General features: G+C 40.4%; 1 protein-coding gene across 3 annotated transcripts in view; it reads right to left on the bottom strand.

Moving 5' to 3' along the window:
• Positions 1-6,512: 6,512 nt before the first annotated feature.
• Positions 6,513-18,564, bottom strand: part of LOC109907374 (thyroid hormone receptor beta) — a 159,148-nt gene continuing 147,096 nt past the window's right edge. For all 3 annotated transcript variants that reach the window (XM_031793424.1, XM_031793425.1, XM_031793426.1), the window contains 3 exons: positions 17,478-17,624; positions 16,527-16,785; positions 6,513-12,318 (listed from right to left, as the gene is read on the bottom strand). In XM_031793424.1, the coding sequence (XP_031649284.1) occupies positions 12,077-12,318; positions 16,527-16,785; positions 17,478-17,624 (648 nt within the window). In that variant the 3' untranslated portion in view covers positions 6,513-12,076. The remainder of the gene's footprint in view (positions 12,319-16,526; positions 16,786-17,477; positions 17,625-18,564) is intronic.

Genomic DNA, 18,564 nt, shown 5'->3' with positions numbered 1-18,564 from the left:
GTTATGATGTGCTGTAAATAGGTAGATTCTATTCAAATACAGTATGATTGTAATATTACATAAGAGATTGTAATCTCCTTTTAGAAATAACACCAAGAGACCAAGGATTGTAATCAATTGAGCTGCAGGCATTCCATATGATAATGTCCGTTATGCCGTTGATTGATCGATGATTTCAAACCCTTCGTTTCTCTCTCCTTCCAGCTCACCTGCTCTTCATCTTCCATCCTCCTCCGTGCTTCTGTTCTGTCAATCGTGTGCATCGCTGACCTACCTTGTGGTCTGTCAGTCTCTGTTTTCTCTCTGAAAGCATTGCAGTATGCAATATATTATTTACATATAGATATCTATCTGTATACAGTGTTAGTCATTTCTTTTCAGCAGGCTTTTCCACTGTCCAAGCATGATTAGGCCACTGAGAACCAGTAACACAGGCAACAATTACTCAGGTTAAATCGCACTGCTATTTGGAACTCCGCTTGACAAGGTTCCAAACGTCATCCATTTAAGAATGATGGAGGCTACTTTGTTCTTGGGGCCCTTCAATGCTGCAGAGATATTTTGGTACCCTTCCCCAGATCTGTGCCTCGACGCAATCATGTCTCGGAGCTCTACGGACAATTCCTTCGACCTCATGGCTTGGTTATTGCTCTGGCATGCACTGTCAACTGTGGGACCTTATATAGACAGGTGTGTGCATTTACGAATCATGTCCAATCAATTGAATTTACCACAGGTGGACTCCAAGTTGTAGAAACGCCTGAAGGGTGATCAATGGAAACAGGATGCACCTGAGCTAAATTTCAAGTCTCATATCAAAGGGTCTGAATACTTATGTAAATATATTTCTGTTTTCTTTTTGCAAAAATGTATAACCTATTTTCGCTTTGTCGTTATAGGGTATTGTGTTTAGATTGCTGAGGAAAAACATGTATTTAATCCATTTAAGAATAAGGCTGTAACTTATCAAAATGTAGAAAAAGTCAAGGGGTCTGAATACTTTCTGATGCCACAAACCTGTAGGCACATACAAAACCTCTTGCTTATGAAAAACAGTTCTACATGATGCCAATGTTAAGCAAGCATTTCCCCAAAAGTATTCAAGTTCTCAATAATACACTGCTCAAAAAAATAAAGGGAAGACTAAAATAACACATCCTAGATCTGAATGAAATATTCTTATTAAATACTTTTTTCTTTACATAGTTGAATGTGCTGACAACAATGGAAATCAAATTTATCAACCCATGCAGGTCTGGATTTGGAGTCACACTCAAAATTAAAGTGGAAAACCACACTACAGGCTGATCTAACTTTAATGTAATGTCCTTAAAACAAGTCAAAATGAGGCTCAGTAGTGTGTGTGGCCTCCACGTGCCTGTATGACCTCCCTACAACGCCTGGGCATGGTCCTGATGAGGTGACGGATGGTCTCCTGAGGGATCTCCTCCCAGACCTGGACTAAAGCATTGGCCAACACCTGGACAGTCTGGTGCAAGTTGGTGGATGGAGCGAGAAATTATGTCCCAGATGTGCTCAATTGGATTCAGGTCTGGGGAACGGGCGGGCCAGTCCATAGCATCAATGCCTTCCTCTTGCAGGAACTGCTGACACACTCCAGCCACATGAAGTCTAGAATTGTCTTGCATTAGGAGGAACCCAGGGCCAACCACACCAGCATATGGTCTCACAAGGGGTCTGAGGATCTCATCCCGGTACCTAATGGCAGTCAGGCTACCTCTGGCGAGCACATGGAGGGCTGTGCGGCCCCCCAAAGAAATGCCACCTCACACCATGACTGACCCACCGCCAAACCGGTCATGGAGGATGTTGCAGGCAGCAGAACGTTCTCCACTGCGTCTCCAGACTCTGTCACGTCTGTAACATGTGCTCAGTGTGAACCTGCTTTCATCTGTGAAGAGCACAGGGCGCCAGTGGCGAATTTGCCAATTTTGGTGTTCTCTGGCAAATGCCAAACGTCCTGCACGGTGTTGGGCTGTAAGCACAACCCCCACCTGTGGACGCCGGGCCCTCATACCACCCTCATTGAGTCTGTTTGACTGTTTGAGCAGACACATGCACATTTGTGGCCTGCTGGAGGTCATTTTGCAAGGCTCTGGCAGTGCTCCTTCTGCTCCTCCTTGCACAAAGGTGGAGGTAGCGGTCCTGCTGCTGGGTTGTTGCCCTCCTACGGCCTCCTCCACATCTCCTGATGTACTGGCCTGTCTCCTGGTAGTGCCTCCATGCTCTGGACACTACGCTGACAGACACAGCAAACCTTCTTGCCACAGCTCGCATTGATGTGCCATCCTGAATGAGCTGCACTACCTGAGCCACTTGTGTGGGTTGTAGACTCCTTCTCATGCTACCACTAGAGTGGACCTGTTGTCTATTCCATTTGCACAACAGCATGTGAAATTTATTGTCAATCAGTGTTGCTTCCTAAGTGGACAGTTTGATTTCACAGAAGTGTGATTGACTTCGAGTTACATTGTGTTGGCTAAGTGTTCCCTTTATTTTTTTGAGCAGTGTATAAAACTATTCATACCATTAGCTAGGTTTCCATCCAATTTGCAACAGATTTTCATGCTTATATTCTAAAATCTGCATAAAACAATATGCCCATTTTCCCAACAGAGATGTTTCTATCAAATTGACTTGGTGCAGATTAAAGGCTGTGCATGATGAGGTAGTGCACATAAAAATCCCTTTTGCGGTTAAATTCCCATGTCCCAGGATAAAACATACAAATCAAATGGGTTTCCATCGCATTTTCATCTCTACTGATGGTTTTGTCACAAAAAAGTTACGTTATATAGCAAATGTGCCCACTCTGGTATTGGCACGTACACTTTAGCCAACAGCTCGCAGACAGTGCTGGTAAAATCTACATGAGATTGAGTATTTTTATTTGTCAAATGGCAGTCAAGCGTTGATCATCATATCACCAGAATAAGATCCTCGATATTTATTGGAAAGAAGCATTAAGATCACCTTTCACCTTCACCATTTGAAGTTCATCATTTATTTAATCTGTAGCCTAATAAACTGCTTGCTTTCCCCAAATCGTAGTGGGAAGACGATACATCATCGCGTGATAGTTATTATATCAATATTTGCACATTAATAGCGTTTCCACAGTCATTTCTCGTATAATAAATTTGACTGACACAAAAAGATCACACCGTGTCTAGCATATTTTGTTTTGTTGTCATTTGGGAAAGTTTACTGACAGATTTGCTCTTTCCCTCGGGCCTGTCTTCTATTGGACATGTAGCCGACTTTACTCACAGAAAGGTTGGATGGAAACCTGGTTATTGTTATAAAAAGGAATCACTTTGTATTGCATTTATCTATTGATGGCAATTCTTACACTTAATTTACTTGCAGAGTTAGCTTTTAATCTTACATTTTTAACAATTCAAGTACAAAATCTAATTCCTGAATTTAATGTAATTAATAACTAACTGTAGCTAGGACTCCATCCAACAGATTTTCATATGAATATTCTAGAATCCACATAAATATGCGCATTTCCCCACCAGTGGTATGTTTCTACCAAATTAACCTGTTGCAAATAAAAATACGTGCGTGATGATGTTGTGAACACAAAGTGAACTTTTTCGCGTAAACTTTCATGTACCAAATACAAATCTAAAGGCCAGTGTGTTTCCATAGCATTTTCAACTCTACTGATTGTCACAGAAACTGTTGCGTTAACTAGCAAATGTGCCTACTCTGATCTTTGTACCTTCGCTCTAGCCAACAGTTTGCAGTTAAAGTGCGGGTAGGCTGTGCAGGTGGTCTAATCTACATGATGAGAATGTTATGGATAAGAATATTTCTATTTGTCAAACAGCAGTGAAGCATCGATCATCATGTCATTAGAATAGGACCCTCGATATGGAAAGCAGCATCAAGCCCATCACCTTGTACTTTCACCACCCTTTGAAGTTCATCATAATTTATTTAATCTGTAGCCTGAAATAAACTGCATGGCTTCCCGTGTCCTCGTTTTTATATATATATTTTTTTTTTCCCGAGTCGTAGTGGGAGGACCACACACCATATCATCTCGTGACTCTTCGGTATTATATTACTTCGATATTTTCACGTAAAGGCGTTTCCACAGCCATTTTCGAGACACAAAAAGATCCCACCATGAAAAAGTACAAATACAACAAACCTTCCTATTTCCACCATTGTTTTTTTTTATATGGTATGACTTTACTGGATGGAAACGTGCTTACTAATTATGCTAAAATGACGCCATCATCCCTGGGCCTGGTACAAACTTCAACCAGCAGAGAGAAGTGTTGCTCTTTTAACCAACCGTTGACATAAGAGTTTTTTTTAATGGACACATCAGATACAAGGTGAGTCTTTGATCCTGTAGCTGTCTATGTCTGTCCCTTTATAGAAGATGAACCACTGATCAAAATGTTGCTTTATTTAATATTACTTCAACATAATGACTTTGTAATTCATGTTGCTCAAGTCCTGTCATCCTTTAAAAAAGAAAAATATGGTATTTTTGGTGTGAATTTAAAAGGAGGAATGGTATGGTGCTACAGAGCTTTATCCCAATGTTCACCGTGATTCCACTAACTGAACCCTGACATTTGAAAACACAGCAGCAGCTTTCTCTCTCTCCCCCCTTTTCTCTCTCTCTCCCCCCTTTTCTCTCTCTCTCCCTCCCTATCTCCCTCTCTCTCTCTGTGTGCCACAGTCACATGTTATTCACTTTTCCACTTTACCTAATTGGGTCATATTGTTTTATTTCAAATAGACAAAAACAGCCTCCATTCTGTTATTCAATAGGAGCAAGTATATATAAAAAAGAAGGGAATTTAGATTTTTTTTAGGGTTAGTCTCTTCTGGTTTGTCTGAGGATTTACTGCTATGAACATAAATATCCAGGCAGAGTGATTAAATAGAGCCAAAATAAATATCAGAGAGGGCAAACAAATCATATTACACACAAATGCACAGAGTATACATGCACTCACATATGTCATTTGCATGTACTAATTGTATTTTTAGGATTACCTACACTTTCCCATGTGAAACATTGAATGACCTCTGACCTTTTTGAAATGGCTGAGATGAAAGTTATGACCCCTATAAAATCTGGGCATGGTCTGAACAACCTTAGGGTTAATACTGACCAAGGAAAAGCACTGAATTAATGATGGTTTTGAAAAGGGCAAAAAAAAGGCCTTGGCAATGTGTACAGGTGCAAGATCTTAATTTGATCCCCTGTGGTTGCAGGAAATGTCCTGCAGAACAGGAAATGCAAACATTTAGTGTATTCAACATTTTAAAAAGGCTTCTAAAGTTTTATTTCCACTTTAAAATGTCAGACTTGATTTGCCCGAACCAAAAATGTATCAATCCCTACAAAAATGTCCATTAATTATAATTCCTGCTGTGAGAAACAGATCAAATTAAGATCCCACACCTGTAGCACTTCAGTTTAATTGTAGAGAAAGGCTTTTAGGGGCTATGACCCTTTCATGGATGGTGGGGCGTTTGCACAATTATCACATTGTGTCACGATCATCGTATTGAGGAGACCAAAGCGAAGCGCGGTGTGAATGCATGATTTAATGAAAGACGGAAAAAACACGAAATACACTAAAACAAACAAGACGACCGTGACTGCTATAGAAACACTGTGCTAACATATAACATAGACGATAACCCACCAACCACAATACAAAACAGGCTACCTAAATATGGTTCCCAATCAGAGACAACGACAAACACCTGCCACTGATTTAGAACCATATCAGGCCAAAACACATAGAAATAGACAAACTAGACATACAACATAGAATGCCCACTCATATCACACCCTGACCAAACAAAACATAAAAACAAACAACGCAAATAATGGTCAGAGTGTGACACATTGACTCATAAACTGAATTATCATTCAACATTATCTTCACTACAATATCATGATCAGTAAATGATAGATCTGACTTTTGAAAACGTTATACAAGGATTGTGTGTTATGGGTTTCGGTTTCTGTCTATTTCGAGGTTGGTTAGTGTGTTAGCTGAAGTATGCACTGATTGCAGTCACCTCTTTGGTCAGTATGTGTTACACCTGCGCTGGCAAGTCATCCCGTTCGTCAGGATGTGTTTCACCTGTGCTGGTCCAGAGATGTTGGGAAAGCTACACCTCACGTTAGCGCTTCTACTTTAGTTAGCCAGGAAGAAGCTGGAGTTTTGTGTTATCCCGTGTTTGTTTTGCTCCATATTTGTTTTACTCCATATCCTAAATTGGTGTTTTCCCCTGTTAGTTTGTCTTCCCTGAGGTAAATTTAGTGGGCACTCATGGTGGGTTTCTTTTTGAAACCCCTTTTTAGTTGCTTGCTGTCTTTCAGAACCCCTTTTTGTTTTGGTTGTCTTAGTGATTTTTGTTAGTTTCCTTTCATGAGTGATGACATTTTGAGGTTGTCCTTTGGGAACATGTGATATTTTACAAACAATAAAAACACTTCATGACATTTTCTCAAAACCATCTTTATTCTCAACATCCAATTCACATTAAGTGCAAACATCGTCATAATCATGAGAATCCAAATTCATAATTATTATCTCAATTTTTTTTGTGCAACTTGTCTTTTCTTCCAGGGCACCCAAGTCAAAGCACTCTGTCCAAAACATTTCATATTCAGACTCATTCTCATTCAATTACACTTACATCACACACTATAATTTCACTCTCTCCAAAGACTTGTCCAATATTCCAGATAGCATTGATAAATGTTTACTACATCATGAACAACAAATTGTTGGTATTTATCTGCTTAGACAATAAGACATGAAAACACAAGTAAATCATTCTGGGTTATTATTTTAACAGTGGATTTGCTTGGTTGATGTTGGTGATGCTGTCAGAAAAGGAGCTGGTCTTGCATTAATAACGTCTTTATTCAAATTGTCCAGCCCAATTTTGCAGTATGTATTGTATTTTCCCCTGACAGTATATATAGAGTTCAGAGGAGGCTGGTGAGGGGAGTACAGTTCATAATAATGAATGATGAATAATGAGTAGATAGAATGGTATCAAAAACATTGAAACCAGATGTTTGATGTGTTTGAGACTATTCCATTGATTTTGTTCCAGCCATTACTATGAGCCTGTCTTCCCCATTTAACATGCCACCAGCCACCACTGATAGAGTTCCATACATTAACCAACTGATATTTTGTCAAGGTGAAACTAACACTGCAATCTGTCTATGAATCATATAGTTCATGAAGTTCACATAGTTATATCTAAAGAAATGTAAAACAGTATGTCGTTGTGGTTTGCAAATGAAATTGAGGGAAAGATTGTTTTTCCCCGTTATTTACGTAAAACAGTAACATTTTCATAATATGCATACAATATCTGTAAAAAATTATGCAGTCTGAAAATATACATCCTTTTATCCTCTATAGTACTGTAAAATAGCTTCTTTTCTATTGGTGCAACATTTGTTGTTATTGGTTTGTAACTGAGTTAAGAGTGACCACTCTTACGAGAGATAATACCACACGGGCGCTTTAAGAAGTATCTTGTGGAATAAGGTGACATTCGGCAGAGTGCATGTTTGAGATTGACTACAAATCACTTTGCATCGCAAATAACTACTCATTCTATGATCAAGATTAGCCATTCTGTGCAGCCATTGCCTTTTTCAAACGGATAGCATCAAATATGCTGATTGTCACGAATCATTCTAGGGCCACTGACTTAGCCTGTGTCCCAGTTCAACTTGTGAACCAGGAAGTAATTGGACCCTGCACCACTTTCTGTTTACAATTTCCCGTCTGTTTCTCTCTGATTGTCTGTGCATTGTTAACTGTGCAGTTTGTGTGAGTTGTGAGGTCCTAGTCATTCAAACACTGCAAAGTATATTGCTTTATGAAAGGCATCACATTTCCAGAGAAAACACAAGTTGCTTTGAGGAGCAGTGTGAAGCTTGGATAGTAATGCATGTATTTTTACACAAAGCTGCATTTTTTTGCAGTTGCAAACAAACCACAATATCATATTTTTTCCCCCCAAGAAAAATACAACCAAAATAAAGAGGAAAAATGAGCAATAGCTGAAGAGGTTTTCAATCTGTCAGCTCTTCCTCTGTACCCTTTTCTCTGTATCTTTGATTTATTGTTATTGTTTTCATTAAATTCACGTGGCAGCTAGGGGTGTAATGGTTTACCAAACCCATGGTTCAGTTGGTATTGTGGTTTTGGGATCACGATTCGGTTCGGTTTTTGGTACAGCGGGAAAATGAAATGCCAACAGTTTTTGTAGTAAATGTTTGTTTATTTCATAAAATACAAAGTGTTGGTATTCCTGAATCCATATATGATTGTGAGTCATATAACGCCTGATGAGAGCACCATCAGGAATAACAAACACTTTGTATTTTCTTAAATGAAAATTAACTCATCAACAACAACGCTAAAATAAAGTGCAATATGCGCATGAAATCAATATGCAAATATGGCTCAGACATTGTATTTAGTGTTTTCTTACAAAGAGAAAAAGATGCACACTTGTGTGACTCTCATAAAGGGAGCGTGTCTGTAACAGGGTACTTCTCATTTTGAACTCCGGGGTAATGTTATAGCCTCTCTGTAGCACTGGAGGTCCATCCATCTGTAGTAAGCGCAGTACAGGATGCACTTGCCAAGTCATTGACAACGTCGACTTTAGCTTGCTTATATAAAGTGGATACTACCTGTTTGACATTTAAGATTTAAATGTTGATTACAGGGTGCACATAGGCTCTAGTTGTTTTAATGGAAAAACCTGAAATGTTTGTTGCAGCTCAAATTTACTCGAGGCATACAATGCAGTTCATGGCCTTGCCTATCGGACTAGTGTTTCATTGTTTTAATATATGCGGACCGAACCGTGCTCCCTGTACCGATTCGATACGTGTACCGTTACACCCCGAGTGGCAGCGATTCTCTCCTCTGTGGTCAACATAGGAAGGGTTTGACCCCCAGACTCCACCCACATGTCATTCATACAGGCATGAATCAGCCAATAAGCAAGTATCATAGAACCCACCAGTCCTTATAGGAGGGAGCATCATCACCATCATCACATACAGTAACTCTCATGTTGAAAATATAATATAACGCATGAACATCAATGAGTCAATAGTTTCCATGGGGTCTTATGAGACATCAGGAGGCGGTTCTGCCTGCATCACAGCTCACAGTGTCTGTCTGGTCTGTCCATCTGGTCTGTCCGTCTGCAGCTCAGGAACTACACTATTTCAATAACGTGCTGTTTCATGATGCGAGTCTACACTCTACAGTTTGAATGAGAGCCGGAAGCATGTTCTAGAAGAATGCTCTAAAAGAAGTCACTGATAGCCAATCAGGTCTGGTTAGAACATGTATCCTGGTTCATGGGAAACGATCCAATACAGTTGAATGAATTAGCTATTTTTTTGGCACTGCATGAGTAGCATCATTCAAAAACTAGATAGTTATAGAACGGCTTCAGTCTTTTTGCCGACTTCATGTCAAATTGTGCTTTTATATCTGTCCTGATCGTTTAGGTTTAACACAGAAGAGGAGAAACAAGACGTCTTTTAGATAGCTGTTTCTCTGTGGACGAGTTGTATAGTGTTGTGCCTTTCCATTGTTAGAAATGTGATCGGGTCTACTCATGTGGGAGCTTGTGGTGGGAATCATAGTAATATAATTAGAATAAGAATAGCTGCAGGTCCACCCATCCCATTACAGAACATTTACTTGAATGGGAATGCCTGTTCTACTATTTCTATTTCTATGGCGTGAAGGATGTGAGTACAGTCAGAGTGTATTTGAATGTTGCAGGATGGCAGCACTGAGCAGGTATAGATATACAGTTGAAGTTGTAAATATACATACACCTTAGCCAACTACATTTAAACTCGGTTTTTCACAATTCCTGACATTTAATCCTAGTAACAATTCCCTGTCTTAAGTCAGTTAGGATCACCACTTTATTTTAAGAATCTGAAATGTCAGAATAATAGTAGAGAGAATGATTTATTTCAGCTTTTATTTCTTTCATCACATTCCCAGTGGGTCAGAAGTTTACATACTCTCAATCAATATTTGGTAGCATTGCCTTGACATTTTTTAACTTGGGTCAAACATTTCGGGTAGCCTTCCACACGCTTCCCACAATAAGTTGGGTGAATTTTGTCCCATTCCTCCTGACAGGGGGCTGTTTAACTGAGTCAGGTTAGTAGGCCTCCTTGCTCGCACATGCCTTTTCAGTTCTGCCCACAAATTTTCTAAAGGATTGAGGTCAGGACTTTGTGATGGCCACTCCAATACCTTGACTTTGTTGTCCTTAAGCCATTTTGCCAAAACTTTGGATGTATGCTTGGGGTCATTGTCCATTTGGAAGACCCATTTGCGACCAAGCTTGAACTTCCTGACTGATGTCTTGAGATGTTGCTTCAATATATCCACATAATTTTCCTCCCTCATGATGCCATTTTGTGAAGTGCACCAGTCCCTCCTGCAGCAAAGCACCCCCACAACATGATGCTGCCACCCCCGTGCTTCAATGTTGGGATGGTGTTCTTCAGCTTGCAAGCCTCTGCCTTTTTCCTCCAAACATAACAATGATAATTACGGCCAAACAGTTCAATTTTTGATTCATCAGACCAGAGGACATTTCTCCAAAAAGTATGATGTTTGTCACCATGTGCAGTTGCAAACCACAATTTTTTATGCCGGTTTCAGCTTCCTTGCTGAGCGGCCTTTCAGGTTATGTCGATATAGGACTCGTTTACTGTGGATATAGATAGTTTTGTACCTGTTTCCTCCAGCATCTTCACAAGGTCCTTTGCTGTTGTTCTGGGATTGATTTGCACTTTTCGCACCAAAGTATGTCCATCTCTAGGAGACAGAACGTGTGTCCTTCCTGAGCGGTATGACGGCTGCATGGTCCCATTATACTTGCCTACTATTGTTTGTACAGATGAACCTGGTACTTTCAGGCTTTTGGAAATTGCTCCCAAGGATGAACCAGACTTGTGGAGGTCCACCATTTTTTTCCTGAGGGCTTGGCTGATAGCTTTGGATTTTCCAATGATGTCAAGCAAAGAAGCATTGAGTTTAAAGGTATGCCTTGATATACATCCACAGGTACACCTCCAATTGACTCAAATGATGTCAATTAGCCTATCAGAAGCTTATAAAGCCATGACATAATTTTCTAGAATTTTCCAAGCTGTTTAAAGTCACAGTCAATATAGTGTATGTAAACTTCTGACCCACTGGAATTGTGATACAGTGAATTATAAGTGAAATAATCTGTCTGTAAACAATTGCTGGAAAAATGACTTGTGTCATGCACAAAGTAGATGTCCTAACCGACTTGCCAAAACTATAGTTTGTTAACAAGAACTTTGTGGAGTGGTTGAAAAACAAGTTTTAATGACTCCAACCTAAGTGTATGTAAACTTCCGACTTCAACTGTAGCTCTCACAGAACACCAGCATCAGAAGGACACCTGTATGAAAGCTACTCCACATCCCTTGACTGGGGAAGTATCGTAGGAAGAGAATGCGAAATGGAAGGGAATAATGCTGGTTAGCTGGCTTCTGCTGTCTGTCACTGACCTTCTCAGTGTTGGTGGAGTCAGCATTCGGTATTAAAATGGACTAAAATTAAACACTACATGTTGGTTTGTATGACTGACTGAACGAGCACCGTCAACGACAGAAATTAGACTGTACAATTAACACAACAAAAACTTATAGAGAAGGAACTGAGAAGTGAAACATTTACAAAAGAAAAACCAAAAGAAAATGCTATTCACATGTACCCGCATCATAAGGGATGGTTCCATCCATAAGAACTAGGCTGAGAAGCTAGGCTACACCTAAGGTATGGAATGAAGTGACTCAGTAGTGCTAATGAGAGTTCCAACAACGTGTCCCAAGACGCCTAGAGCCACTCTGAGGCCCACTGTCGTAGCCCCGGCCAGGCGCCCACGCACACACACACACTCTGACACACACCTCGGCAGGGTGTGTGGGCCCATCTGTCCGTCAATCCTCAAAAACCTCCAGGAAGAGTGGGGGGAACAGTTCGTTGGGGCACTCCACCTTCATATGCAGGAAGCGGGAGGCGTGGCACGCCCCGATCATCCGCAGGTCCGTCACCTTCATCAGCAGCTTGGGCCAGAATTGCGCCACCTTGTGTTTGCGGTAGTTGATGTAATGTTCAAAGGCCAGAAGGAACTCCTCCTGACAGCGCTCAATACGCTCCACGCTGGTCAGCCCCGGGCGGTCTGGGGAGGGAGGGAGAGATAGACAGAAAGGAGAAAAGGATGAATATGGATGAGTTTCATACTGTACTGCATATTACTACTGTCACGTAGATAGAACAATTCTATACTAATTCAACCCAAATCTACCAACACGATCTCACTGGAGATAGAGACTATAACTCAACACTTGTATTAATTGGATATCCTGTAATCGGTCACTGGCTTATTTCATTAGCACTACTAAGTCACTCCAGGGGTTGCATGTGTGATAGATTTACAGAACAGCCGAATAATACAAGTATTGAGTTTTGAGTAAGTATGCTACAGAATTATTCGAACAAATAACAGATTGGCTCACGTTTGTCATTGATTTCACAACTATAAAAGTCAATGCAGACGATCTGTGCATGTGGATATAATAGGAGATCGATGGCTTCACAGAACAGAGTGGCATCATCTTAGAGATGGAGGGAGGGAGATGTGTGGACCCTGCACAAAGTTATTGATTTTGAACGTCAAACCCCCGGACAGCCATTGTAGTCTCATCATTAGATGGTTTCCTTTCCTAGGGTGGGCTCTGTAATCCCTTATAATCACTACGTGAAAGATTGGCCTAATGGGTTTAAACAGACCTCTGGTGGAAGTTAACAGCAGTATTGACGTGTGACTGACTGTGGTTAATCACACATGAAAACAGGCCGGCACACACTGACTTACTGGCTTTACCGACTGTTTCATTGCTTACTGACTGTTTTGCTGCAGGTCTCACAGGGGGGGGGGGGGGGGGGGGGGGGGGGGGGGGGGGGTAAAGCCACAGGAACTACAGGCTCTTTGCTAACAAGTCACTGTATATGAATAAATATATTCACTGAGTGTACAAAACATTAGGCCTTTCTACTATTGAGTTGCACCCCTTTTTGCCCCCAGAACAGCCTCAATTCGTCGGGGCATGGACTCTACTGTACAAGGTGAGACAAGCGATCCAAAAGATGCTGGCCCATTTTGACTCCAATCATTCCCACAGTTGTGTCAAGTTGGTTGGATGTCCTTTGGGTGGTGGACTATTCTTGATACACAGGGGAAACTGTTGAGCTTAAAAAAAACACCAGCGTTGCAGTTCTTGACAAACTCTGCAGAGATAGTTGTCCTTCTGGAAGGTTCTCCCATCTCCACAGAGGAACTCTGGAGCTCTGTCAGATTGGCAATCGGGTTCTTGGTCACCTCCCTGACCAAGGCCTTCTCCCCCGATTGCTCAGTTTGGCTGGGCGGCCAGCTCTAGGTATTGTCTTGGTGGTTCCACTGTGTTCTTGGGGACCTTCAATTCTGCAGAATTTTTTTGGTACCCTTCCTCATATCTGTGCCTTGACACAATCCTGTCTCGAAGCTCTACGGACAATTCCTTTGACCTCATGGCTTGGTTTTTGCTCTAACATGCACTGTCAACTGTGTGACCTTATATAGACAGGTGTGTGCCTTTCCAAATCATATCCATTCAATTGAATTTACCACAGGTGGACTCCAATCAAGTTGTAGAAACATCTCAAGGATGATCAATGGAAACAGGATGCACCTGAGCTCAATTTCGAGTCTCATTGCAAAGGGTGTGAATACTTATGTAAATAAGGTATTTCTGTTTGATTTTTTAAAATATACATTTGCAAAGAAAATCTAAAAAACGGTTTTCACATTGACATTATGGGGCATTGTGTGTAGATTGATGAGAAAAAGGGAAAAAAAAATCATACATTTTAGAATAAGGCTGTAACGTAACAAAATGTGCAAAAAGTCAAGAGTCTGAATACTTTCCGAATGCACTGTAAATATTTTGTCTTGCCCATTCATCCTCTGAATGGCACACATACACAATGCATGTTTCAATCGTCTCAAGGCTTAAAAATCCTTCTTTAACCTACAACTGGGTTCACCTTTTCAGTCTACAGTATCTCATGGAAAGCGCAGGTGTTCCTAATGTTTTGTACACTTATTGTATATATTATACATATACATTTATTGTGTACAATTGAAGTGTATATCATAAAGAATATACATCTATAAGCACATCCATGTGTGTTCATAGATGTGGAATGTAAGTTTCATGATATACTGTTGTCATGACACTAGCCCGTTCAGTGAATTGGCTAGCAGAGATGTGAACAACCCCTCCTCTCTTGTTAAGGGGAGGGGCACTTTTACTGCTTTCCAACCAGTCGTAGTTTCCTTTTAGAGACTTGTCTCCCTGACCATGCCGTATGGGAGAGAGATGGTCACAGTAGAACAAAGGAACTCTCCCGCCAAATTCTACTACATCTCTGAATTTTAACAATATTCCTATTTTGGAGAATGTGTAAGCAGTCGGTGGAGAAGCCAGATATGACCTGGTCCATTTTGTTTCATGTTTGTGACCTCATGAAAGACAATACAGCCACATTACTCAAACTCTGTTTATATAGGTTCCTCAGTTATGAGGCTTGCATCCAATTCTTGTATAAAATGTAAAGATTAAACTATTTGCGGAATGATGTAATATGATGTTAACCTTTAAAATGAGCGAATTGGCCTTCATTGTAAAGTTGAACTAAGTCAGTAGCCACGCAAAAATGAATAGACATTGGTTGGAAATGATGAACCAACCCCTTTTCCACTTTTGAATAAAAGCCTCCGTGACGAAAAGTCAACTCAGTTCCAAATTCATTGAGGACTTGTCCTCACGTTTAAAAGGGCTAATTCTAATTTCAAATCTACAGACCAGGAAACGTGAGAGCTTGCTCCACACGTGAAATGGTATGAAATCTGAACTATTGATCACCTAACGAAGAAGTGCATACTAAACTAGCATATATCAGACTGCAGCTGAACATATGTGCAAATCTAGTACGAGAACACTGACTGACGAGGAAGCATCTCCAGATGCAATTTGTTCTTAACTGACTTGCCTAGTTAAATAAAGGTCAAATAAAAAAAAATAAAAGATTGAGATGAACCTCTCAGACCACGTGAACCTCTCACCCGACGACCCGGGAAGAATCTACAAAGGTCAATGGCGACCTCAACTGGGCAAACCAGCCTCACATCATCAGCTCAACTATCGAAGCCAGCTTCACGTAAATACAAGGCATTGCTTTTCCGAATGAGCGATCGTTGGCATATGTGGATGTATTTATGTGAGAATAGCTTCCCAGGTCCGATAGATACCCATGTTCCTTAGTCTTCCTTCCAAACCCCCCTTCTCTTTTCTCTGAATCTATTTTGTAATAACCAAACTGTTTTTGTTTAGTCCACTAGGGGCGGTATTTACTGTATAATGTTATTATGTATTGTATATTCTTTAATTGTTTAATTAGTTAGTAAATAAATAATTGAGGCAATTGGTGTATGGGTGATTCATAGTGAAGGCTAGGTTCGTGCAGATAGCCAATAATTTTACAACATTTGGAATGAGAACTGATGAGGTAATAATTCATTAATTAAAGACTGATCAGATATTAAAATATCTGAAGAAAATTATAACTTTGTAATCTGAACATTTTCTGTGGTGCCCCGACTTCCTTGTTAATTAAAGTTTACATGATTAGTTTAATCACGTAAGAATAATTACATATAGAGATTTGATTTGATAAATTAACAGTCTTCACATTTAATGACAAGTCTGAGACAGGACAACGTTAATGTAAAAATGTCTAGAATTACATACACACGGGACAGGGGCTAATATGGCGTGTTGTTCGACCAATCCTTTATCTGTTTGAACTCAGGGGCCTGCCGCTCTCTTTCTGTCTCACCTACAATGTATTCTACTTCCTACCTAATCTACTTTTAATGTACTTGTCATCATGCCAACTAGTTCAACATTGAAATGGCAGGTCATGCCAAATTAAAATGAACAACAACACGATATAGAATATTAAAGAACACTCGTTTGAAAGTTTTGGAAGACTCTAATATTTACGTTCAAATTCACCCAGTTTTTTTTAAAGGGGCACCTTTTAAAGGATATCTTTGAAATAACTATCCGTAAAAAAAAGAGATATCTTCTATATTGTCAGCTTACAAGTGGGTAAAACTGCTGCTGGACTGTGGCCCCTCAGTTTCAATGGCCATGACCCCCTTGCCCTTTAAAACGCTTTTGGAAGGTGACAAAACCCATAGCGAAAACAAGGGGCCGGATGTCTGGTAGTGTGGTAACGCAACAGGTGTGTGTGTGGGCCAGCAAGCATGTATCTTTCTCTCACCGGAGGACAGCAGGATGACGGCCTGTAGCAGAGCGACCTCAGAGTCGTCCAGGTGGAACGACGACAGCGACACGCCCAAATCAAAGATGGCATCCGACACCACACCCAGGCCTCCGTTCTTCAGCTGGCCGCGGGTCACGGCCATCTCCCCGTTAAGTGTCAGCGTCTCGCTCTCGGGGTCATAGCGAACGGCCGCCCGTAAAGACATGATCTCCATGCAGCAGCCTTTCAATAGGATAATCTGGTCTTCACAAGGCAGCTGGGAGGAGAGAGACAAACACAGAAAGCAAACATTGTTATTGATTTTTTATTGATTTATTTGCACACGAACGATGAACGACTGATGTGATTGATTAAAAGGAGCATGTGCAGGAGAGGTCAAAAGTCCAGAAATGATATTAGAACATTTATGTTGACATATATTAGTAGTGTTAGCATTTATTACTAACTGAACTCTGTACATCCCATACTAAATGCTTTTTCCCCTGCCATATTTTGAAATGAATTTGAATTTCAGTTTAGTTTAAAATATTATTAATAATGTTGATTTAGTTTAGTTTACATGTTGAGACCATTTCTATTTCAGTTTTAGTATTAGTGAGTTTTTAAGGTATTTCATAATTTTTTAATATGAAAGACAAGTAGAAATATAGCACTAAGCCAAATTCTCACAATTTCTATTTAACTATAAACTAAATAGTGAATTCATTTTACATTTAAAATGTTCTCTCATTTTAGTTTCTATTTGAGTAAAATGGCTTATGTTGAGTTTTAAACTTGAGTTTGTTTCCGTTTTAGAACCAATATATTTATTGACATTCTCTATGATAAGCAGGCGATCAATCATAAGAAAAGAGAACACAAATATAAAACACACATCCCCAATAAACGTTGCTAATATTTACATTTTACATTTTAGTTTCAATAAAGGAAATAGCTTTGCTTACGTACCTCACAGAACATAGGCAGCTTTTTGGCAAAGTCCACCACTCGGGTAATGGCGGGGGTGATAATTTTTGTAAACTGACTGAAGGCTTCAATGTCCACTTTGCTCCCTTCAGGTGCATTTATGACCGGTGCTTGACCAATGTCCTCAGGCTGAAACGACAAGAGGTGGAGGGAGGACACGGCTCAGTGCATGTAAGTATGTCCAACAGGGACAGACTACTAAAAGACTTTAAGACACAGGGTGCAACTGAAATAGGGTGCACCCTATATAGTGCATTACTTTCGAGCAGAGGGCACTGGTTAAAAGTAGTGTGCTATCTAGGGAGGAGGGTTCAATTCAGATGCAGCTAGAAAGATCAGAAAACACAACACGGTCTCCTCTTTCTCCTCTAGGCATGACAGGTCAACGAGTAAAACAGCACGACATGAAAACAAAGCGGACAGCGTTTCCACTGTGACCATTGTTCAGGAGGGAAAAGGAGGAAAGTTTGAGGGAAACTTAAACAGGAGGGGATTCTCAGGAAAGTTTGAGGGAAACTTAAACAGGAGGGGATTCTCAGGAAAGTTTGAGGGAAACTTAAACAGGAGGCGATTCTCAGGAAAGTTTGAGGGAAACTTAAACAGGAGGGGATTCTCAGGAAAGTTTGAGGGAAACTTAAACAGGAGGGGATTCTCAGGAAAGTTTGAGGGAAACTTAAACAGGAGGCGATTCTCAGGAAAGTTTGAGGGAAACTTAAACAGGAGGCGATTCTCAGGAAAGTTTGAGGGAAACTTAAACAGGAGGGGATTCTCAGGAAAGTTTGAGGGAAACTTAAACAGGAGGGGATTCTCAGGAAAGCTTGAGGGAAACTTAAACAGGAGTGGATTCTCAGGAAAGTTTGAGGGAAACTTAAACAGGAGGGGATTCTCAGGAAAGTGCAAAGTGCAAGCCATTCATTTTCTCATCCTCAGTTGGCAGTGTCTTTGACTAGGGTTATCCACTGATACGGTATTATTATTTTTATAACATATTGAACTACTTTCCTTCTGACCAGAAGTGACATAAGAGTGATAGAGTAGAGCGAGCGCATAAGCAAAGAGCCCAGATTGA

The sequence above is a fragment of the Oncorhynchus kisutch genome, linkage group LG17, assembly GCF_002021735.2.
Source record: "Oncorhynchus kisutch isolate 150728-3 linkage group LG17, Okis_V2, whole genome shotgun sequence".
Taxonomy (NCBI): Eukaryota; Metazoa; Chordata; class Actinopteri; order Salmoniformes; family Salmonidae; genus Oncorhynchus; species Oncorhynchus kisutch.
Note: the sequence above shows the minus strand (reverse complement) of the source record. Positions and strands in the feature narration are given on the sequence as shown.